This window comes from Malus domestica, chromosome 11 (assembly GCF_042453785.1).
Source record: "Malus domestica chromosome 11, GDT2T_hap1".
NCBI classification, from domain to species: Eukaryota; Viridiplantae; Streptophyta; class Magnoliopsida; order Rosales; family Rosaceae; genus Malus; species Malus domestica.
Window position 1 is genome coordinate 5952157 of NC_091671.1, and position 24388 is coordinate 5976544.

At 36.0% G+C, this 24388-nt stretch overlaps 2 protein-coding genes and 1 long non-coding RNA gene across 4 annotated transcripts; all 3 read left to right on the forward strand.

Moving 5' to 3' along the window:
- The first annotated feature begins 1499 nt into the window (after positions 1–1499).
- Positions 1500–3694, forward strand: LOC114819459 (uncharacterized). The gene is made up of 4 exons (XR_003766622.2): positions 1500–2013; positions 2115–2198; positions 2483–2549; positions 3323–3694. It is a non-coding gene; the product is annotated as an uncharacterized lncRNA (long non-coding RNA).
- A 6440-nt stretch (positions 3695–10134) lies between these two features.
- LOC103447381 (acyl-lipid omega-3 desaturase (cytochrome b5), endoplasmic reticulum-like) lies at positions 10135–12800 on the forward strand. Its single transcript, XM_008386568.4, has 8 exons — positions 10135–10636; positions 10746–10835; positions 11146–11212; positions 11386–11478; positions 11717–11902; positions 11987–12067; positions 12207–12344; positions 12466–12800. Exons 1-8 carry the CDS (start codon positions 10317–10319, stop codon positions 12655–12657), a joined length of 1167 nt encoding a protein of 388 aa, XP_008384790.2. The 5' UTR covers positions 10135–10316; the 3' UTR covers positions 12658–12800.
- An 8807-nt stretch (positions 12801–21607) lies between these two features.
- LOC103447641 (omega-3 fatty acid desaturase, endoplasmic reticulum-like) lies at positions 21608–24084 on the forward strand. 2 transcript variants are annotated; one of them, XM_017335731.3, is made up of 8 exons: positions 21608–21847; positions 21960–22330; positions 22675–22741; positions 22833–22925; positions 23039–23224; positions 23330–23410; positions 23559–23696; positions 23796–24084. In XM_017335731.3, exons 2-8 carry the CDS (start codon positions 21975–21977, stop codon positions 23985–23987), a joined length of 1113 nt encoding a protein of 370 aa, XP_017191220.2. In that variant the 5' UTR covers positions 21608–21847; positions 21960–21974; the 3' UTR covers positions 23988–24084. The 2 variants fall into 2 exon arrangements, with proteins under 2 accessions (XP_017191220.2, XP_008385049.2); XM_008386827.4 differs by having other exon boundaries at positions 21970–22330.
- Positions 24085–24388: the final 304 nt, after the last annotated feature.

The following is a 24388-nucleotide window of genomic DNA, read 5'->3' on the forward strand; positions in this document are numbered from 1 at the left end:
TGTAGTTTATGATAAAATTATATATGTTAAGTATAAGCAGACACTTATTTATATGAAATACAATATATTTACTTAAATCCACTTAGCCGCCTAGGTGCTAGGCCCCAGCCCATCGCCTGTGACACACCCCAACTTGGAATGTCCACTAGGACTCCGAATCAAGCTGTGTTGGCCGACACCTGGATGGTGATGAAGCCATAAAGTATAATGATGTGAAAATTGTGAATAAATTTAAACCTAAAAGTACCTAAAGACAAGAGTGCGCTGTGAGCGGGGATGAACCCATTTCACACGCGACGTCATAGCATAAGTAAAGTACAATAGTGTGGGTAAGGATCATACATTGAGAGGTATGTGGGGTGGGAGACATATGTAATTATGTTGTTAGAGCATCTCTAAAAGTAAATCCAATTTTCTTCATCACTGTAACACTTCACATGTCTAATAGATGAGGTAATAAGGAAACTTTAGCTTGAGAGGCTTGGCAAGGCAACACTGCCTTGTTGAAAAGTTTTGTAGCCTTTGCATGACATTTCGTTTTGTCTTTCTTATCGTTTTTGTTGATCGTTTTGTCTTTGCAGGTTTTGGCGTAGTCTTCCACTTGTATTTTTTTCGTTTACTTTTGTTATTATCAATAAATTTGTGGAGGAGGGACGCGGGGGGGGGGGGGGGGGGGGTTTCTTGAGTGTAATGGTCTTCTCTCTTGCGTGAGCGAGTAGGTGTCTCACATGAGACCATTGCTGAATAACTAATCTCACCTAATCCTTCTCCATTTAAAAATAAATAAATGAAAAAGTGAAGGGTGGTGTGTTGATGAAGGGACTATGAGAGTAGAAATAATTGTTCTGTACAATGTTTATTTACATGGAATAGGAACTAGGGACTAGCTAATATGATTTTCTTTCAATACCTTTCATATTTCTATTTTCTCTAATTTCTTCATTTTCTCATTCTAAACATGCTCAATTTAGGTGGGTCATATTTTCGTCTCTAACTACGATAAATTTTCAATGTAACGGAAATACGGCTTAATGCACCAAGCGTCATAATACAATTAGTTGGATTTTTTTTTCCATACAAATACTATTATTACACTAAGTGTACCGAAACATGTTACTGGTACATTGAAAAATTCTCCCTAACTAGCTACTTAGTGCCACCTATTATGAGTCTTTATGTAACCGCCCTAAAAAGCATTATTAGGTGCAAATAACTTTTTGTCCCTAAGAGTCTCTCTAAAACAGATGTCAAATTTTAAACATAAAATTTAAATTTAAAAGGTTGTCTCTTAGTACTACAGTCTAGTGGCATTCATTTTCACTTGTAAGTGAGAGGTCTTATTTTCAATTCTCGCTAAAGACGAATTTGAACCAAATTATTATTAGCCCATTGTGAGGCTAAATGTGACAGCCTGTCCCGAAATATAATTATCGATGGTGTGAAATAGCTTATATACCCTTGGACATTATATGGTGTTGTGTGACATGCACTTTGGTTGTGTACCAAATATGTTAAGTTTTAATTATTTGGACCTAATTAGAACTAAGTTTTTCTTTGTTTTTGGGTGGTAGCCCAACCTGGACCCCACACACACACACACCACTCCCATTGACCCCTTTTTTCTCTTTTCCCTCTCGGATTTCATCCATTTTCCGTATAATCGTACGAACAGCTTCCAAACCAACACTTCCAGTCATGGATCGAGGTTGTAGTTGGTGTATTTGGACTCCTAGGAAGCTCAAGAGTTATTTTATACCTTTGGTTGGACGTGAAAACTTCGAAAGCTCGGGAACCAGGAAACCCCTGAAGATGTGCACAATAGCTTAGTCGTGATTGCGAAGATTTCATTGAGTTTTAAGGTCCTAGGGAGCCATAGAACTTGTTGACGAAGCTTAAGGAAGGATTTTGAAGTGTTTTGGACGTTAGGAAACTCGTGTTTGACTAGTTGCAGGGTTTGGCCGGTTTCCTCGAATTTTTCAAACGAGATTCTGTTGGTTTTAGGACCTTAAAGTGGTAAGAATGTGTTCTTCTCATTCTAAGCTTCATTTTGGTACAAATTTCATGAATTTTGGATGAGAAATGAAGAAGATTTGAGGATTTGAAGTTTTTCCCAGTTTCCGGCGACGGCGACGGAGACGGAATCTGACGACTCACTGGAAAAGAAGGCGAAGTTGACAGAATATTCCTAACGGCGTCAGGTATATTTAATAGCATATGCTTTTATTTAACGGAATAATCCCTAACGATGTTAACTGTTCTGTTTGGTGTGCCAAGCAAGTGCCTGCTTGTGGCTGTGCCTTGGTCGGCACATGAAGGCGCATGGGTGCTCTAAATTTTTTTCTAAAAATATGGGGATGTTTGTAAGGTTGAGTAGATCACGTTGGTATATTCAAACACCCCAATTGAGCAATGTATGAGAAGTTAGTACCTAGTTTTGGTTATGTGCTTTAAAATAACGTTTATATGGTTGTTTCGCATATAGGTGAGACCTATCCAGAGGACGAGCATAATCAAGTGAGACTCGGGGGCTACGACCCTTCCACATATCAGTGAGTGGGCTTTTGGTTTTCAGTATATACTTATATACTTGGTATTTTTCCCTGAAAATGTGTTTTGAAATACCATGCCTATTGATTTATGATGAGACTATGAATTTGTATGGTATGCATAAATGTGATTTGACGTTGTGGACGCTCAAGTAAGTACCAAGTGAGTTGTAGATTGTTTATGTGAATTGATGATTATGTGAAAAATGTTGAAAACTCATAAACTTGCACCCCGGTGTTAGTGCTCCCGCCCGTGGTTAGGGCACAGTCCTTCACGTGATGTTCACCTCCCGTACCATACGCTCACCTTGGATCCAAGTTAGGTGCACAATCATGTCATACAGACCACTATAGATGGTTCCGACTCATAGGTGACCCGCGATTATTCGCACAGTCTTCACGTGATCGTAGCACTAGAGCGTATTTATTTACACCCAGTCCTGTCGTACAGACCACTTGAGATGGTTCCGACTCGTGTGTAGGCATACTTGTTGAGCTATAGATTCAGCCGTACAGGGCACTTTAAGTGGATCCGGCTGATATGTTATTTCTCATGAGTTAATTCACCTGAGTTACTTATTTAGTTATTTTGAGATATTTGGCATGGTATACTTTTGAATATTACTATTCTGAGCATGGTTTTGAGATATGTATATATTCTATTTTCTGAGAAATTATACAGGCTTTACAGTGAGGGGTTACTATCTTTGATGTTGAAATGGTTTTGGAAAACTTTGTTTATGCCCACTCACACTTTCTATTTTGCGCCCTTCTAGGTTTTAGGTATGAGTGTTTGTCGGTGGCTTACGAGGATTTGATGGAGGTTTTGACAGATTATCACCAATGTAGGATCACCTTTGGGTGTTGTATAATTAGTATTCATCATGTTGGACTGCACTTAGTCTACTTATGCTCTGATTGTGCAATCACACTTAATATCGCACTTGCACCTTATCTTATCTAGTGCTCTAGTTGGTTTGATTTTTTGTTTATTCGCATTTCTTATATTAATATTGCTTCCGCACTGTGCACATGGCTACGTCACCCTCACGTGACGCTCAGCATGCCCCGATCTATGTCGGGGGTGTGTTATTAAATTCATCACCTCGTTTGTTCAAAAAATAAATAAAATTGAAAGGTTATGTACACTTTGATTTTTTTTTTTATTTCATTCTCCGTCGAATATGTCAATTTTAAACTATTATCTATTGCATTATTTACTTTTCATAATTGTAGCAGATGCGAACATGAGGTTGATATTACATTAAAATCGAAATGCTACTTATTATCTTTAAATAACTTTAAATTTTGAAATTTGTATCTAACCACTATACAAATTTCAAAATTTAAACTTATCTAACAATGATAATAGGATGATGACTTAAGGGTGGTGAACAAATTTTTATAAGAAGACTCTTTCAAAAATAAAATTCTTTATGACTTATCTATCATCTTACTCGATATATTATTTTATAATATTAACATAAAAATTAAAATTAAACTATGAGAGAACAGAAATTCGATAAAGAAACTCATTTCTGACAAATCTTCTTCGCATTTCTATTAAATTAAGGAGTGAATACTAAACACATATTCACTCTCTGTCGCACACACAGTAATCTGACAACAAAGGGAACATTAATCTGAAATCACATTTACCAAAATGAAATAAATAATCCCAACGTGATATACTGTACCATTCGTTTGTCACTGTCACTCTCACAGTCTCACCCATTCTTTATATATATATATATATATACACACACACATATTTCTGGGAATGGGTGCAGACTGCAGAGCTCTCTTTAATATATGGAGACAGATTGTCTGCCCTGATGATGCTCTTTTTATTCATTTCTAATTGTGCGATTATAGTTAAATCACGTTAATATTTTATATTAATTTTTTTTATAGAAATAATAAGATAAAAAATAATAAAAATATAAAATATTAACATAACTTAACCTTAACCGTACAAATAGAAGAGATGAGAAGAGTACCATAACAGGAGTGCAGAGAATCTGCCTCCTTAATATATTGCCATATATCTCTCTTTGTTTTATCAGCTGTCCAAATTCATACGATTCCTTTTCTAACAGTCCATTTTATAAGAAAAATGGTCTCTTGTGATTAAAATACAAAGAACAGGCAAAAACAAAAATAGAAAAATAGCTCATGAATGACGCAATGTTATATAGCAGCAGTTATATATAAAATTTTATCAAAACAAAAAAAATTAAAAATGGTGAGTTCACCTTTTTTTGCTTTTGTTTTTTTTTTTTTTCCGAACTAAACTAAAATGATCCCGATTCATTGATAAGGAAAAGAGAGAAAGTACACAGAAGCATCAACGCATGTTGGTAGATTTTGTGTTTGATTTTTTTTTGTTTAAAAATTAAATAAATTGTAACTCAGTAAATTAAGAAATTTCACTTTTTTTTTCCCTCTTTCCCTCCAATACGCTTGTATAAAAAAAGATTTAAACAAACTAAGAAATGGGTACAAGACTATGTCTAATCGCAATCAACTTTTCCTTTGATGTTTTGGGCAAAAAGGAGAATAATGCCTTTTCTTTTGGAACCGGATCCCCTCCGGACCCAAAAGAATTGAGTCTAATGATCAAATTATCCGAGTTATTGAAATTTGATTTAACAATTATAATTATTATAACTTTTAGAGGGACTCCTGTTTGTAGATGTTGGATTAAATTTTAATGGTCCGGATCATTTGATAAGTAGGCTTAGTTCCTTTAGGTTCGGAGGGATCCGGTTCTTTTTCTTTATATCTGCAAATTAACAAATGTCGGAAAGATATGCTGTTCCTTTTGGATAGTGCCATTTCAAACACTTATGGAAGTTGACTTTTTTAAATTCATTTGATTCGATATTAGATAATTAAGGAATGTACGTGAGAAGTAAAAATGAATGTATGGATAACAGTACTATTTCTGTAGTTTCAAAAGCATATGAACAATGACGCAGCTAAAAATTAATTACAAGTATAATTAACTAGAGAGCAACAAAATTTATTTAGTTGTTTTCTATTGTCATGGAAAGTTTTAATCAAACAAGACTGATAGAGCTTTAATTTTTTTTATATAAAATGTAATATTGAGATGATTGTATCATATGAATAGAGCTTGCACATGAGCTTTAATTAAAAAAGATTAAGACATTAAATTCGAACAAAAATTTAAAGTCATGGGTAGCTTAAAACTATTACTACGAGATTTTTTTATTTTTTATTTTAATATAATTGAATTTTCCTCTAGATTATATAGATCTAATTTTATATGAACATACGAAAAAAAAAAGAATTGGTTTTAAAAAATCGAAAGGTAGTTAGTTATAAGGCTTAGAAGATAGTAAGAAAATCAAATAATTGTTTGCATAAACAAGTCTCGGATCCCTGATTTGCTGGAAACTTTAAACTCTACTCCACTTATGAACGATATACTTTTTATTGCATGAGCTAGCAGATGAAATTCCCAAATGAGTCCTGGCCTATTCTGGCGTTCATATGGCTCTGCCTCTGCGCCTGAAACAATTGAGGGAAAAAACAAATTATGTACACGCATGATCTACATATGTTGATGCTATGTGTATACTGATTATTTGTCTTTCATCCTAGATATTTTGCTAAAAAGTATGCGTAATCGCATACCTCTGTTAATTAATATTTCTTTACCAGATGTGACAGACCAAATATGCTATTAATATATCTTATTTTTCTCTCTAAATTTGGGATCATACCCTCCTCATCTCTGGCTTTTAATTTTGGTATATTTTTTAGGTCAAATTAAGTTTTGGTATATGGGGCCCTGGTGATGTAGGAGTTGTGTGCTTTATTTGTTTTTTATCTTAGCAAAAAAAACATAAAAAAATGCAAAAGAGATCCTAGCATATGCTTTCTTAATAAATTATTCTACGGAAAAAGACGGTACTAGGGAGTGGATTTTTTAGTATGCACTTTGAATAATATATACTTACATTTGTGATTGTAGGATTTTTTTGTCGCATATCTAACGCTTTTTATCTGGTTTATAATTTTGGGCTTGGAAATTGCACTATGTATAATCCACTTAATAAAGGTAAGGTTCACCAATACATATAGTTTTAGGGTTATTTTGAAAGTGTTTTTAAAATGATTGAAAACATTTTTGATGCAAATGCTTTTAGAATCAATCTTTAATAAAAATACAAATAAATTCTCAAAAAAAAAAAAAACACTTGAAGTGTTTTCTACAAAAAGTACGTAATTGGTACTTCTTGCAGAAAGCATTTTAAGTGATTTTAGCCATTTTAAATACACTTTCAAACGAACACATACTTTCTATTAAAAAAGTGTGATAACATATTTTCTACAAAAAATACATAATTTGTACTTTTTGCATGAAACATTTTAGGTGATTTTAGCAATTTTAAATATATTTTCAAACGAGCACATACTTTCTATTAAAAAAGTGTGATAATATATAATACAAATTATGTGGTATCTCTATTTTTTTTTTGTCGACGAGACGTAGCATACCATTTTTCAAAGTCTCAATCACGTGCCTATATAACAATGATTTAAAAAAATTTAAAAATAAAATAAAATTCATTCATGTTTTTATCCCACTACATCCATGCCCTTTTTTCTCTTATTTCTCCACAATATTCGCCAGCAATATTGCATGTATGATAGTTTAACAATTTTTTTTTTTAAATTTTCCCAAGCTTAGGACTTGACAATAATATTTGTCATACTTCATGACTTCCCAAAAGATTAAATACGTTGGTTGCCCTATCCAGTGGCAGAGGGAGGGTAGGGACATTGGTTCTACCTTATTAAGTATTTTTCTCTGCCATTGAATTCTAGTCTTACAGGTATAATCAATGGCGAATGAGGATTCAACAACTTGAGAGGTTCCAGAGTTAAAAATAAGCATTTTTAATGAAAATAGAGCGGGAAGCGCGCAAAAGTTTTTCGGTTATTCATTGTCGTCAGTTGAATTATATTGCATACCTATCAACATATATTAATATATGTCGAGGCAATATAATGAGTGTCGTTGAAAAAATTTGTCGCTTGCTCTTGACGTAACCTGCCGAATGCTACCGAGATATGCCTAACATGCATTATAATAAACACTTTATAAGCATAGAAGGAACTCATACTGAATTTCGAATGGTCCTCATAAAATCTTTACTTGTATGGTTTACTTGTTCTATGGTTTAAAAAAAAAATACAAAAGTAAGAACGCACTTTCGGTTGCACGGGGTGTCCAACCATTTTGTGCCAAGCGTAATCTGTAAAATTGTACGAGAAATAGGCACAGCCAAGGCTGCCAAAGTCAGACTTGAAGATGAAGGATGGCATTTCCATCCAAGTTCCCATACCTCTCTTTTTGAAAAAGATGCAATAAAAAAGTTTATTCTCATCTAAATATCTTCTGAATTTTCAGTCTTCTTTTTTGCTAAATCGCGTAACCGTGGTGCTCTATCTTTTATGGATTGATATCGTTTACGGAATTCACATTTCGATGTCCGTGGACCGAACAAGTCAGATTGTTCAATCTAAATATCCTTCGAATTTTCGTCTTCTTTTTTACTACATCGCGAAACCATGATGCTCTATCTTTTATGAATTGGCATCCTTTACGGAATTCACACTTCGATGTCCGTGGACCGAACAAGTCAGATTGTTCTATTTAAATCTTGTGTCCTCATTAACCTATTTCACTGATCCATCTCATCGTCAATCTCTTTCTCTAATGCTCAAATATATGTGTCTTTTGAACAGTCTAAATTGTTGGATCCTTGAACCCTTAGAGTGTGAGATTCGAAGAGAATCTCGATCCATCTTTTATATATGTTACCAAAGCCACACAGCCACATTAGTGAAGCTAATCAAATTTTCTCTGCATTCTCCCACCACATTCATGATTCATCCAACCCTATTGCTCAAATGTGGCAATTTTTCCAACTTATTTGTTTCTTGTAATAGTTGATTCTCTACTACGTCCCACACCATTATTACTCACCGCTCACTTCTGAGAAAATTGATGGTTGTCCGTATTATTATTTAAAGTAGTGAATGATTGGTATTTTCTGTACAAAATTGGCACTCAGACTTTACTAGTAACATTTTTATTATTTTAGCAAGAGGACTAGTTAGGGACTATCACAAAAGTGTGTTAATTTGAGGTATAGCTAGTCTCTCGAGGGCAAGGTTCTCGTTCATTAAAAACCAAATAAAACAATATTTTCCGTGTCAACAATAACTCCTTTTGAGATAGCTTGAAAGGTCAAAGAGACCAAAATTTTGATCCATTTTTTTATAAAACATGAAGATTGATTGATAGACCCCTTCTTTAAATCATTAAAAAAGATTTTAACTATCAATCGTCACATTATGTAGTATAAAAAATATGATCTGAAAATTACTTGAAAAAGGTCCCTAGGGTGCCACGGAAATAGAGCACTGGGAGGAAGAAAACGGATCCAACAAGGACGGAAATCTGACGGATCATTGCAAGCGGATCCGCAAGAGAGGAAAAAGTTGAACAATATCATCTGATGTTAGCAATTGATTGGTACTGAATCCCTGAGTTCCTGAGTCCCTTGGCAGAAAGGTGTTGGTCCATTCATTGGCCGCGGCTAGAAACCAAAGCTGTAGTGGGCAACCCACAGCTGGCCTTCAGGCTCTGGTGGAGAATTGCACATGGCAGGCTGCCTCATGTCCAATTTTTGGAGGTAATATTTGGCCAAAAGGCCACAAATTGTGACCAAATCTAAGAGTGCACCATGAACAAGCGTAGAGATTTTTTTTATGTGTGTGCTTACGTGGGAAGTACTTTCATGCAACGAGACATTTTAGATTAATTACACATTGTTATATGCGAAAGTTGAAATGTATAATAGTATGTGATTGATTTTGGATACTGCACAATGATATCTCCCTGTATACTCTTGCTTGGTGCACTTAGGATGAAGCCGTATTAATCCAACCCATTAATGGGTGCACCATATTCATCCAAGCATAGAGATTTTTGCGTTTTCGTGACGGTATTTCAACCCAAATATGTAATCTCAAGCCAATTCTATTGTGAGAAATAACAAAATAAGATAGTGCGTGATGAACTTGAAGTATGGTTGCTTGAAAAATCCATGTTGTAAGTAAGTTTCTCTTTCAGATAATGAAATGCCGTTTGCCAGGATCTCAACTCAATTATATACCATCATGCATGAACTACAAAATGCAAAATAATGCGTGATGAACTAAGAATATTGTCGCTCAGGGTTTTTGTTATAAGTAAGGTTCTCTTTCGTGCAACGAGATGTTGTGCCAGTTTCTCAAACCAATCACTAGTCTCATCTAAAAAGTTAAAAAATATGACAATACATAATTGATTCGAGACATTATCACAAGGGGTGTGCTATCCACACACCCATTTTTACTTCTCCCACACCCCTTGTTAATTTTTATCATTTGATCTTCTTCAATTCATCCGATCCGACGGTCAAAAATTAAAAAGTGTGAGGGAAGTAAAAATGGGTGTGCGATATCCCTTATCACAATGAAATCTTGTAGTAAGTTTCTCTAGGGTGTATCACGGTGTACCCTCGAACGGTGCACCCATCATTGCACTGTGCTTAGGCTTATAAATATAAACTTTCTGACCTTAACCTCACTGCTTGTAGCAGCCCTCTTGTCCGCTACGCAGTGGATACAGAGATTTTGAACCAGTGGTTTCCTCCTCCTCCGAAGGATTCAACTTTTGCTACAATGGTGGAAACTCAGCCTCTGAAGCAGCAGAGCAAGCCCATCAATGGCGTCAATGGGATCCATAACCACCACCATGACGAAGCAGATTTCGACCCAAGTGCCCCTCCTCCATTCAAGATTGCTGAGATCCGGGCCGCCATTCCCAAACACTGCTGGGTCAAGAATCCATGGAGGTCTCTTAGCTATGTTTTCAGGGATTTGTTTGCCATTTCTGCAATGGGAGCTGCTGCCATTTACTTGGATAGTTGGTATCTTTGGCCTTTGTACTGGGCTGCTCAGGGAACCATGTTCTGGGCTCTCTTTGTTCTTGGACATGATTGGTAATTTTCACTCACTTCATTCTCCATTTTTGTAAAATTTTTCAGCTTTTTTTGTTACATTTTTCTGCATCTGCTTGGTTCTAATGTGATTGGTTTTTTGATTGAACAGTGGCCATGGAAGCTTTTCAGACAGTAGAATTCTGAACACAGTTGTGGGGCATATATTGCATTCTGCAATTCTTGTACCATATAATGGATGGTTGGTTCCTCGTAAACTTCATTGCTTCATTACCTGCTTCCAATGATGTTTTCCGGGAAGTGATTTTCGCGCTCCCCTTTGTCTCCCCTGCACTTATCCTGTTTGTTCTAGCCTTTGTGTTGAATAAATCAAAGGAGAACAAGCGACGGAAACAAGAGAAGTGCAGAACGAGAAAACGAGAGTGCGAAAATCACTACCCTGTTGTTTTTCTTTCTATTTTTGACCTTTTAGCCTCCTTTTGGAAATGCTTTTGATGTTTGAATTCTAATTTGGTTGCAATCTGAGTCACATTTTCATATGATTTCTTCAGGAGAATCAGCCACCGAACTCACCATCAGAACCATGGACATGTTGAGAATGATGAGTCATGGGTTCCTGTTAGTGCTTCCTCTTAATTCAAACTCTTCCTTCTACTTGTAAATTAATCACAATGCTCTTACTTTGCACAAACAGAAATACTAGTTCTGGAATCTGAATCTGCTGATGCTGCCTTAATCTTTGATAAGTAACTAATTAAGCTGTCTGTTTTTCGCTATCTTTGTCGATATAGCTGACTGAGAAGGTTTATTCGAGTCTCGATGAAAGTACCCGAAAATTCAGATTCAGGGTGCCTTACCCCATTTTTGCATACCCTTTCTATCTGGTGAGAACCCCATCTTTTATTGCTCATATATTTTCGGACGAGTGATTTTTGCACTCCTCTTTTTTCTAGCCTTTCGATTGAATTAAGTAAAGGAAAATCAAAGGCGAGAAACAAGGGGCGGAGTGCGGAAGGAGAAAACGGGAGAGTAGTGTACTGTTTAGCTTCAATGGTGTCTTTGTGATGGTCTGTGAAAGCTAAATTTTGCTTCTTTTTTGGCTTGGTTGGCTTTCGCTTTCAGTGGACTAGAAGTCCAGGGAAGAAGGGTTCTCATTTCAATCCGTACAGTGACTTGTTTGCCCCAAATGAAAGGAGAGATGTGATAGCATCAACTACTTGCTGGACAATGATGGTTTCCCTGCTTGTCTATCTATCGTTTGTAGTAGGCCCTGTCGAAATTCTCAAGCTTTATGGTGTCCCTTACTGGGTTAGTTCAGTATTTCTGCATGATAATATACACTTGCCTACGGAGAGTTTATTTTTCCTAATTCTCACAAACTTTTACTTGCAGATTTTCGTAATGTGGTTGGACATGGTCACATATTTGCATCACCATGGTTATGACGAAAAACTTCCTTGGTACCGCGGAAAGGTAAAACCGATACATTAACCCTAACAACACTGATCATACTTGGATGCTAATTTACATGCTGCAGGTGATGAACATAGTACTTAAAATTGGAGATTTTATTTAAGAAGCTTTAATTTCCTCTCCTGGTTTCGTTGTGTAGGAATGGAGTTATCTACGAGGAGGCCTCACAACCGTAGATCGCGATTATGGGATGTTCAACAACATCCACCATGACATTGGCACTCATGTTATCCATCATCTCTTTCCTCAAATCCCACACTACCACCTAAGAGAAGCAGTATGTTATTTACCATGTTTTTCCCCACTTTTAACAAATTAATCACCCTTTCACAATTTACAGTTGCAATCCTTTAGCCCTACTTGTTGATTCTAATTACATTCACATGCTTGTATTGCAGACAAAGGCAGCAAAATCAGTTCTGGGGAAGTACTATCGGGAGCCGAAGAAATCTGGGCCGTTTCCGGTTCACTTGATCGATAACCTGTTGTCAAGCATGAGCAATGATCACTATGTTAGTGACACTGGAGACATAGTATTCTACCAGACAGATCCCAAGCTTTTCAAAAGTCTCAAGGGCAAGTCCAATTGATTTTTCATTTTTTGGGGTTTGCTCAATTGAAATGGAAGATACGAATTGTTTTCTGTATTGCATTATCTGCCTAAAACCTTAAGAAGGATAATTGTATTTGGTGATTGGTTTAGTTTCTAGCAAATAAACAACGGTATTGTTAATTTTGTTTCGGAGCATTTATTCTAGATTGTTAGTTTTATGACGATTTAGGCCTCGTTCCATGAGTTATTCTATCCAAGCAAATCTTAGACAATAAACGAGGCCGAAGGGTAGATGAAATGGCAAAAAAAAAAAAAAAAAAAAAACACGTTTCATTTCTTCATTAGCCCCCTAAAGTTTTTCATGTGAAATTTCAGATTTGTGAACACAATAGACATGGACTAAATGCCCACTTCTTTGAAAAATAAATGAAGAAGCACAAGATAGGTTAAAAGTAAATACTGGCCAAGCCCAAGGAAACTGCAAATTAAAGCCACATCCTGCCCATGTGGAAAAAGTTAGAATTCTCTTCAAATTGGACATTCAATGTTAATAGTCCGGTACCCGCTATGGACGAACGTCGACGGTCGATATGTCGTAGATAATGTGCTAATATTATTGTAACTAATAACATATCAACGCATTATCGATGTGTTATCGATACAATATCCATGACAATAGACATACGTATTGCGTAGAGAATTTCTCTCTAATGTTATGCTTTCAACTTTTGCAATTATAACTAAACCCAAACCTATATTTCGAGCTCCTACCACTATCATCACGTGACACAAAATAAGAAGAATCACCTTTAACTATTTGGTCTAGTAACACAGTTTACATTTTATAAGGGAGGATTCCGAGTAAACTCGCGAATTACAAACAAAAACGAGAAGAATCATTACAAATCTAAAACTTTAGCCACCCAAAAATTGAACATCATTTCAGCTGCAGCATGAAGAACGTTTCCCGGATGAAGACTAAAACATCACCAAAAATAGCATCATTTCAGTAATTTAGGAAGTGCTAAACGTCTGGTTAGTTGATTATTTCGTGGGGTTTTCCTCCTCAGCTAACGAAAAAGATTGGAAAACCACAAAACCAGCCATTAACAAATTTAAAATAACTTGGATTTCTGTCTGTCTGCTCTCTGTGCCAAAGGAAGAAAAAAGACGAACAAAAGGAAAAAAAGGCAGTGGTGCTGTGGAGAATTGGTGGGTTATATAAATTGTGTACAAGAAAACTCACACACCTAGTTTTAAGATGGATGCACGCATCAAAGTATGTAGACAACAGAAACAAGGCTTTACTTGGCAAATGTTACAAATCCTTACCAATTTACTACCGAACCCAAGTGCGTCTTGTTTTTCTTTTCCTTATCCATGAGGACTGGTCGATTCAAATTTTTAAAGGCCATCTCCAGCAAGTGAGTTATATGTTAGTCAGCAAAGGGTCATATCCTAATCAACATGCAGAGCTGGCTACTTGTAGCTCTCGAGTTAACTACAATTAGCAAACACAGCATTTTACGGAACCACATGTAATTTCTATCTCTTTCTTATCTCTTTTTTTCTTTAAATACAATAAGTTATTAGTGTATAGCTCCATACTGCTGGAGATAAAAATATGGGCAAGGCTACACATTAAAAAATAATATTTAGAGTTCAAACATAGTGATCTACACTCTTTAGCCAGAGTTAGATATGCCTTATCATAGTAAAGTTAGTTTATCTTTTTTTTTTGTATGCAAGAGAATATGAACACAAGATAATTTTAGTTTGAGGTATATTCTTCTTATTTCACAGCTTTTTCTTTCCTAAATTTTGAATTATAAATCATAACCCTATGTGTTTTTGAACATGTAATACCATCTTTTTAATATATTAGATGTTAAATTAGTGAATATTTTTAATCATAATTAGTTTTCTAATTTAGATTTTAAGTTTAGATGTGGATGCTTTATGATTAAAGTTTTTTAGTCATAATTTATTTTATGCTGCTTCACATCATATGGTCAAATATATTTTTTATTAACTAATTAAAATAAAGAAACTGCTATTGGTACTAAAAAAATTTCACTTTCTACTCCTGTTTGGACCCGATTTTACACAATTGGCTTGAGTAATCAAGGCCGTTGAGTGAGCATGGTTCTCAACCGTCGGATGGAAAAATGGAGATATTTTTGCTAAAGGATAATATTATGGATTTTATCATAATAATTATCTTCTTGGTATCTTCTTAAACCAGATAAATAGAATGCGATTTATATCTCAAATAAAGCAATACAATTCGAATTGATTTGGGATGTCTGATAACACTTGGAAGGTTAAAATGAATTTGAAATTCATTTGATCAGAATGCATGCACGACAATAGACATGATGGCTTTTGGTGATGATGTGAGGATGAGATGAGAAACCTAGGTAGGCTAGGTTTTTAATGCATGGTGATGGTGTTGTCAGATTGAGTACAAGGCCCTAGGAATTGATGATGGGATTAGGCCATATAGTATGCATGTCGTGTGAACTGGGCTAATATATATGTGTGTGTGTGTATATATAATAATAATAATTGGTGGCTATTTATTTGTTCATCTCCAAGCATGTGGATTATTTGGGTATTCGATGTGATAACTGATAAGACTAAACACAAGGTTCGGATTTGGTTATATTTTTGGCTAAGTTAAGAGTCTTGGGAAGAGTAAGGCTTATCCGAGGCTCAAATTAGTGGAAGAGTTTTAATAACATGGTAGTCTTTACCAGCTTATCAACCAGCGCATACTCATCCCTATAAATACAAGGCTACAAACAACGGAAAAGCCCCCTCCAATTTAACACACAAACTGCCATGCGCAAATTCTTGCTCTACGCAAAACCTCTCAACAACCTTAAGATTTTTATTTTCTTTTTCGCCGACACATCTTCAATTTAGATAAACAGCACTGTGAAGGCAACCGGCAAACTGAAGGAAAAATTTAGTCCTAACTAAGAACATGTAAGAACATTTGAATACATATGCAAACTATTAACACTTTAAAGTAGGCATGCATTCAAAAACAATTCATAAAACCCATGACTTTCAAAGCCTAGTATATGGTGAACCAATAAACTCTTTAACAACATTAAAGAGAAGGAAAGATTTAGAGTTTCTTTACCCTTGAAGCTCATCCTTGATTACACAAGGGATTCACCCAAGTGGAGGGCATTCAAGTCACCTTCTTGCTCCTTGGATCTTCCTTGTGATTTTCCTCCTTTTAGTGCTCATTTGCTTCTTTGAGGATTTGAGGATTAGTTCTCAAAAAACATCAAAAGCTTGATGTCTCTAAGTCTCCACACCAAGGATGAAGTGTGAAGATGAAATGGATGACTTCGAGAAGAAAATATTGCTAGCTAATTCCCCTCTAAGTGGCCGGCCTCTTTAGAGAAAATGAGAGAAAGTGTTTCACCTCATTTCACCAAGAAAAACCCTAATTAGAAATAAAGCTATAAAGTTGATTTTATACTTCATTTCAAGTGAGTGGCAAACTTGTAATTAATCCAAGTTTGCTACCCTCACTCTTATGGCCGGCCTTACCTTTGTTATTGGGCTAATTGCCCATTTTGTTTTAGTTGTCATACAACTTAAACATAATGGGCCTTGTGGACCAAAACGCTTTTGAGCCCCGAAGCCCAAAACCAACTTAAAAGCCCAATACGAACCTTTCGTAAAATTAATTAACTAATTAATTAATCTTGACCATTCTCAATTAAACCATTTAATTGCTTATCCATCTCATTTATATTTCTTCACTTTCACCCTTACTCGGTGTACGATCCATTAGGTTCCAATTAGCGAGGCAGTGGGCGATTGTTACTCTTAACGATCGATTGTGAATTGAAATAACATTTCAATTCTCCCTTTGATTAGTGTTGGCTAATCTTCAAGGCTTCCACAAACCATGAGTGACACCTAGCAGCATATCATGGTTACCCAAGCTAAGTAGAAGTGGTTGGAGAACCTATCCAGTTACAACTACAATGCAATATGGTCCTTCTCTAATACAATACTCTTAATCACATTGTTTGAGTGATAGTTTGTTTCATGTCTACTATCCAATGTGATACTTCTCTATATGATTCGATTGAATATGATTTGGAACAAATTTCCTAAGTCATATTCATATGATTTGGCCAAAGACTCCCGAATCATATCTTAGAGTATTCTCCTTCCACCATAGAAGGTTAGAGATCCCTTGTTGTGCATTCATATGCCTACATGACTAGATAGCTTGATCCCAACAATGCCGTGGACACTCCAATGGAATGCCATTTAACATGATCAAAGATCAAGGACCTAACCATTAGACATCTATGATGCCTCAGGTCAAAGGACTACTTTGCATATTGCAACTATCGAGTTCTTACATGACATGTATGTTTGAACTCTCTTTTGATCGTTGTTCAGTGTACTCGATTACTCTTTCGAGCACCTATGTGTTTGTCTTAGTGTCCAACACTAAATGACTTGAGACTTGTCATACTCGCGCTTGAGTCAACATAACACATACTAACCTTAGCGGATTGTCAATGCCCAATTGGCAATCCTATGGCTAGGAACGTTTTAGGAATGAACATAAGAGAAAGGTCTCGTTAATCTAACTTACTTAAATCACTTATCTCTTAGATCAAATACATTCATTGGATTCCCTTATTGATTAAACACATGATACAATAAATAGTGATTAACAATAAGTTTTGCCCTTCATTAAACATATAAAAGTTTAATACAATAAGTATTCCAAAAGCTATTACATCAAATGAGTGACTTTGTGGGCATACTTCCAACACAAACATCTTCAATTTGGATAAACAACATTGTTACTGTAGAATCAGTTGACCGCGGAGCACCTTCAATTTGGCTAAACAGCACTGCGTTGAGGCCGACTGGTTATCCATCCAAGTCTCAGTCGAGAAAGATTTTCGAATCCTTATTGGCAGAGGTCATCTCATTGGCCTTCTCAGCGAAGTGAGGTGTTACAAGTTACTACATTCGGCACATTGAAAGCCGAATTTGATATTGAACTTCGCAGAACTAGCAGCCTTGTCTTCAGGCTCTAGAACCCGAAGGCTGAGACGTGTTCCTTCCTCGGCCGCAGTCGCAAGATCAAGAAGTTAGCAACGCGCTCAACGCAACATCAACTCATTTTACTTACAGGCCGAGCTCGACCGTCAAGTTGGCACGCCCCGCACACAACCGAATGACGTAGTTAGCTCATTAGTTACTCGTCCTGCGCGCCACGTAGGCTTGGTAGTTTTTAGGGTCAACATTTTGGCATGCCTAGTGGGACCCAGTGCTAAAACTACGAAGTTCATATGATAGATCAAGATTCCAATCCGGCTCCATTTAGCCGATTGCACGAGCTTCTTGCACAATTGAAAAGAAACAGTGATAAGGGTACAAAACGCCTTCAGGAAAATAAAAAACGCCTTGAGAATGATAAAAAAATCATGGGAAGCGGTAAAAGTTCTTTATGGCATGAGGGCCAAGCAAAAATCATTCTCCTACATGTTGAGAATAAAAGCTCCTGCTACCCTACAAGAGTAATGGGTAAACGAAGACATGGCTCAATTTAATGCATGGCTAGATGAAGAACGTTTCCCTTAACGTTTCTGATTACAGATCAATTCCATTTGAAAAATGGTTAAGTCCAGAGGCTGGGGGGTAATTTTTCGCTCCGGCCACAATCAAAATTCTACCTCAGGAAATTGCCAAAACGGCCGAAGGAGAACCTAGGCCACCTGTTTTTTCGGTTGAGACTGAAATTGTGGTAGGCCTAGAAGAAAAATTTCAAGTTTCTGAGTCACAAATCAACTTAGAAAATGATTCGTCAGAGGAGTGCTCCAATGATAAACAAGGCCGAGACATAGGCCTAGCCAAAAAAAACCACGCAAATCGATATGATTATTGGTGATAAAGCCGATATGGAGAAATCTCATTCGGCCAAGTTATTTGAATTAAAAGCCGAAATTATGCCTGGGGGGCATAATAATTGTTCAACATATTCGGCGGCCAAAAATAAAAAATATTTTGCCAAGTCAAAAGTATTTGGAGATTATTCTTTATTCAGCCTGGAGCAAAATCCGATTGAAAACTTTGTTATAAAAATGATCTCGGCTTGGGATAAAGCATCGTTGGCCTCCTCCTTATCATGGATCGGCCATTTTTATTCCCGTATTTTAGATTTCAGTTTTTATATATTCTTATCCATCTGGTTGTTTGAGCCGATGAAGCATAAGAAAATAAGGGAGGCAACGAGTATCTATCCGTTTTCTTTTGGCCGAATTGGCCGAAGAAAAGCTTTTGGCCGAAGGAATGCTTTTGGCCACAGGAATAAAATTTTAAGAAATGCTTTTGGTTGAAGTGGCCGAAAGAATGTTTTTGGGCCACAGGAATAAAAAATCACATGCGTTACTGACATTGGATATATATATGCATGGCCGAGAAATGAGCCGCAAGGAAGATTTTTCCCTCGGCCCTTTACCCCCAACTCTTCTCGACCTATATCATACATGTCGAGCTCGGCGAACTGGTGCTTGGTACAGGTTCATTATATATATATATATATATATATATATATATATATATATATATATATATATATATATATGCATGGTCGACAAATTATATTAGGTAATCAAGTTACCTATATATCTCGGCCCTCGGCACCATTTGGTTTTCCTCGGTCCAATTTTTTTCGAGATGGTCGAAGAGGTTATCTATTAAAGTGGCCGAGCCTTGTATAGAATTGTGGCAGCCGAGGAAGACCACATCGTTGGCAATACAGAGATGTTGTTGCCGAGTAAAAAGTTTCATTATTGGCGATACGAGAGTTCTTCGACTGAGCTAATTTCCTTAATCATTCGGATTACGAGCCGAAGTTCAAGGAAATTGGGGGGCAATGTTTGGACCCGATTTTACACCATCGGCCCAAGTAATCGAGACCGTTGAGTGAGCATGGTTCTCAACCGTCAGATGGAAAATGGAGATATTTTTGCTAAAGGATAATATTATGGATTTTATCATAATAATTATCTTCTTGGTATCTTCTTAAACCAGATAAATAGGATGCGATTTATATCTCAAATAAAGCAATACAGTTCGAATTGATTTGGGATGTTTGACGGCACTTGGAAGCTTAAAATGAATTTGAAATTCATTTGATCATAATGCATGCACGACAATAAAGATGATCGATTTTGGTGATGACGTGAGAAACCTAGGTAGGCTAGGTTTTTAATGCATGGTGATGGTGTTGTCAGATTGAGTACAAGGCCATAAGAATTGATGATGAGATTAGGCTATATAGTATGCATATATATGTATGTATGTGTGTGTGTGTGTGTGTGTGTGTGTGTGTATAATAATTGGTGACTATTTATTTGTTCATCTCCAAGCATGCAGATTATTTAGGGATTTGATGTGATAACTGATAAGACTTGGTTGTATTTTTGGCTAAGTTCAGAGTCTTGGGGGGAGTAAGGCTTATCCGAGGCTCAAATCAGTGGAAGAGTTCTAATAACATGGTAGTCTTTACCAGCTTATCAACCAGCGCATACTCGTCCCTATAAATACAAGGCTACAAACAACGAAAAAGCCCCCTCCAATTCAACACACAAACTGTCCTGGGCAAATTCTCACTCTACGCGAAACCTCTCAACAATCTTGAGATTTTTATTTTCTTTTTAGCCGACACATCTTCAGTTTGGATAAATAGCACTGTGAAGGCAACCGGCGAATATCTTCAGTTTGGATAAACAACATTGTTGCTGTAGAATCAACCGACCGCGGAGCACTTTCAGTTTGGATAAATAGCACTGCGTCGAGACCGACTAGTTATCTATCCAAGTCTCGATCGAGAAGGATTTTCGAATCCTTATTGGCAGAGGTCATCTCATTAGCCTTCTCGGCGAAGTGAGGTATTACAAGTTACTACATTCGACACATTGAAAGCCGAATTTGATATTGAACTTCGTAGAACTAGCATCCTTGTCTTCAGGCTCTAGAACCCGAAGGCCGAGACGTGTTCCTTCCTCAGCCGCAATCGCAAGATTAAAAAGTCAGCAGCACGCTCAACGCAACATCAACTCATTTTACTCACAGGCCGAGCTCGGCCGTCGAGTTGGCACGCCCTACACACAACCGAATGACGTAGTTAGCTCATTAGTTACTCAGCCTGTGCGCCACGTAGCTTGGTAGTTTTTAGGATCAACAACTCCTTACAAGTGTATTTTGCTTTCTAATATATAAAATTCGAAGTATTATCTAATAAAAAAAAAATTATTGATGAAGATGGATCATCCATTACTGTTAAGATAAAGTTCTTCTTCTTTTGTGTAAAAAAATGTCATGTGTCATTTGTTAAGATGAAAAGGTCCAAAAATGCAAATGTTATTGCAAAAATTGTTTACACATTTCTCTATGGGGATGGGATACCGAATTGTTATGTGTAGACGTGGCGGCAAGCGGAGAATTGCCCGATATAAAAATTATTCGAAGAGGGAAATCCGCAATGAGGTACATATTCAAAAGCAAAATGGGTGACATATTCTATCAATTTTTTTTTTACACCATTAATAGAATGTGCCCCTTTTATTAATACAGTGCTCACTTGTAATTCATCATGTTTAATTTTTTAGAATTGTCAAGGGGGTATCTTAAAAGTAAGACTTTTTATGGAATTTTTGTCACCTTATATTTTTTGCACAATGTTTTATGAAGTTGACATGAGAATTGATGTAATTGTGAGACAACAGAGAATTTATGAAAAATTCCACTTTTGAGAGAGCTCATTTAGCATTTCTCTAAATTTTTAGTTCCTGACTCTTTGGATTTATTATTCTTTCTAATTCATTGTATTGAAACGATGAATTGACTTCAAATAAACCCTCTTGGACTCTTTAGATTTATCAAATTTTCTAACTTCTACATTTTCAATGGTGCATCAAAAAAATAATAAATGCGCGCAATTGAATTAACGAATGTGTAACTATGAAACACAAATTATGATAAACCCAAAATTTGAGACACTTGAACTCTTTGGATCTTGGGATGGTTAATGGATTATTCATAAATCCATTAATTCGATTCGATTATCATTCCCTTAACTAGATAAGCTTAAACACATATAAGTATAGCCAACTTCGTAATTCAGAAATATCTCTAGAGTCCAAAGAGTTCAAAAGGTTTCTGTTGTAAGTTGCTCTCCTTCATTGTGTTTATATCTTGTAGTTTAAACTTGGAAATATTTTAAATATCAATTTTTAAATTTAGGTTTTTTTTTTTTAATTTACTTGTGAGTCTTAGTTGGTTGCAGAAAAAATGGTAGCCAATGTGACCGGAGACCAAGTTGATTTTGACCCAAGTGCCCCTCCACCGTTCAAGATTGCTGAGATCAGAGATGCAATCCCCAAACACTGCTGGGTAAAGAATCCATGGAGGTCTTTGAGTTATGCTGTTTGGGATGTTTTGGTCGTTTTTGCAATGGCAGCCATAGCCAAATACTTAGACAGTTGGTATGCTTGGCCAATCTACTGGGTTGCTCAGGGAACCATGTTTTGGGCTGTGTTTGTTATCGGACACGATTGTGGCCATGGAAGCTTCTCAGACTCTCGCTTGCTGAATAATTTTGTGGGGCATATTATGCACTCTGCCATTCTTGTACCTTATCATGGCTGGTGGGTTTTCGATTTATTTCTTTAAAATTCTTGTACCTTGAGTATTGAACATTGTTGAATTTCGCTAGGGTTTATGTCTATGCGCATGTGAAAGGTTCTTGACTTTGAATAGTCTGAAAGTGCATCAATGATCACGATCTACTCACATGTTTTTAGACGAATGTAGCAAATTTCAGCAATGTTTATAAATGTTTAGAGTAATGCTTCAACATGTTTATTAGTTATGTTTATGACCACGTCTCTAACACAAGATGGATGTGTTAGTAATGTTTTTTACAATGTGTTTTGAAAATATGATTTCTTAAATTACTGTATTTTATCAACAATATATCTGAATGTTGCAGGAGAATTAGCCACAGAACTCACCATCGGAACCATGGAAATGTTGAGAAAGATGAGTCTTGGGTTCCAGTACGTGTTTTACTTATTTTAATTCTCTTGCTTTGCAACTTCTATTGATATTCAATAATTCAATTTTTAACTTGGTTATTATCTATTTCAGATGACCGAGTCGCTCTACAAAAAATTGGATAATAGCACAAAAACGTTGAGATTCACAATTCCTTTTCCGTTCCTCGCTTATCCGGTTTATCTGGTGAGAGTTAATTTAATTGAGGGATTAATCTGTCTAGTTAAACAGTTTTGTGAAGGTTTTCATTGTTTGATCATTAGTTGTTTACTTTTACTTTTATTTGTCCGCTAATGCAGTTTTATAGATCTCCTGGTAAAGAAGGATCTCACTTCCATCCAAGCAGTGACCTATTCTCCCCGAATGAACGATTTGATGTTATAACTTCAACTGCTTCGGTTGTTCTAGCGGCTGCTTTGCTGTTGTATTTCTCCATTGTGCAAAGCCCTATTCAAATGCTTAAGTTATATTTTGTTCCTTATTGGGTGAGTTCATTTTAAAATTCTTGTTTAGTTAGTAATCTACTAACTTAATATAGACTTAAGGTTTTGTTTATGTCTGTAATTTGATCATGCACTACATTTTCACAGATTTTTGTGATGTGGTTGGACATTGTCACATACTTGCATCACCATGGTTACGAGACAAAGCTCCCTTGGTATCGCGGCAAGGTAAAACTTTTCTGTATATGCTGTCAATGGATGTGTTTTACATTGCGCTTGTGTAAATAACAATAGTTTATTAAGATGATAAATCCTTTTTCTTACATATTATACCCATTTAGTACTGCAAATTGATTTTGTTTTATTTTTGGTGCAGGAATGGAGTTACCTGCGAGGAGGGCTTACAACCATGGATCGTGATTACGGAATGTTTAACAAGATCCATCATGATATTGGTACCCATGTTATACATCATTTGTTTCCTCAAATTCCACATTATCACCTGGAAGAAGCAGTAAGTGATCCTTAGCTATCAATTGAAATTATTGATTTTTTGTCTTTGCAGGCTTGGTCTGTAACATTTGATTTACATGCATACCTACTTCTTTTGCAGACGAAGGCAGCGAAGCCGGTTCTAGGGAAGTACTATCGCGAGCCAAAAAAATCAGGGCCAATTCCGTTTCACTTGTTCAAGATCTTGGCTACAAGCATCTATGAAGATAACTATGTCAGTGACGATGGAGAAATAGTTTTCTATCAGACAGATCCTCAGCGTCTTAAAGCTTCTAAGAATAAATCTAATTAATCATCTTAGGAATAATATCTTGTGGAGAAATGAAGGCAATTCCTTAGTTGTTGTGTGTTGTTTTAAGTTTCTGGATTATCGAGTTATATATATATATATATATATATATATATATATATATATATATATATATATATATATATTAATAATATCTGAAGTTTCTACACAATTATTCTATCAGAGGTTGTAATTTTGTCACTTAATTTTGATGTTAAGCTTTTTGGATCTGAATATGTAAGGTACATGTCTAACAATGTCGTCGTTTCCTTTTTCATGATATTTTAAACAATTCTCATCTATGAAGAAATGGACTCAAACTCTGCTAAAAGGGTTTTTGCACAGTTCTCTAACAAATTAACCTAACGAGTATTTTGTTGAAAATCAACACCAGCCCAATTGGT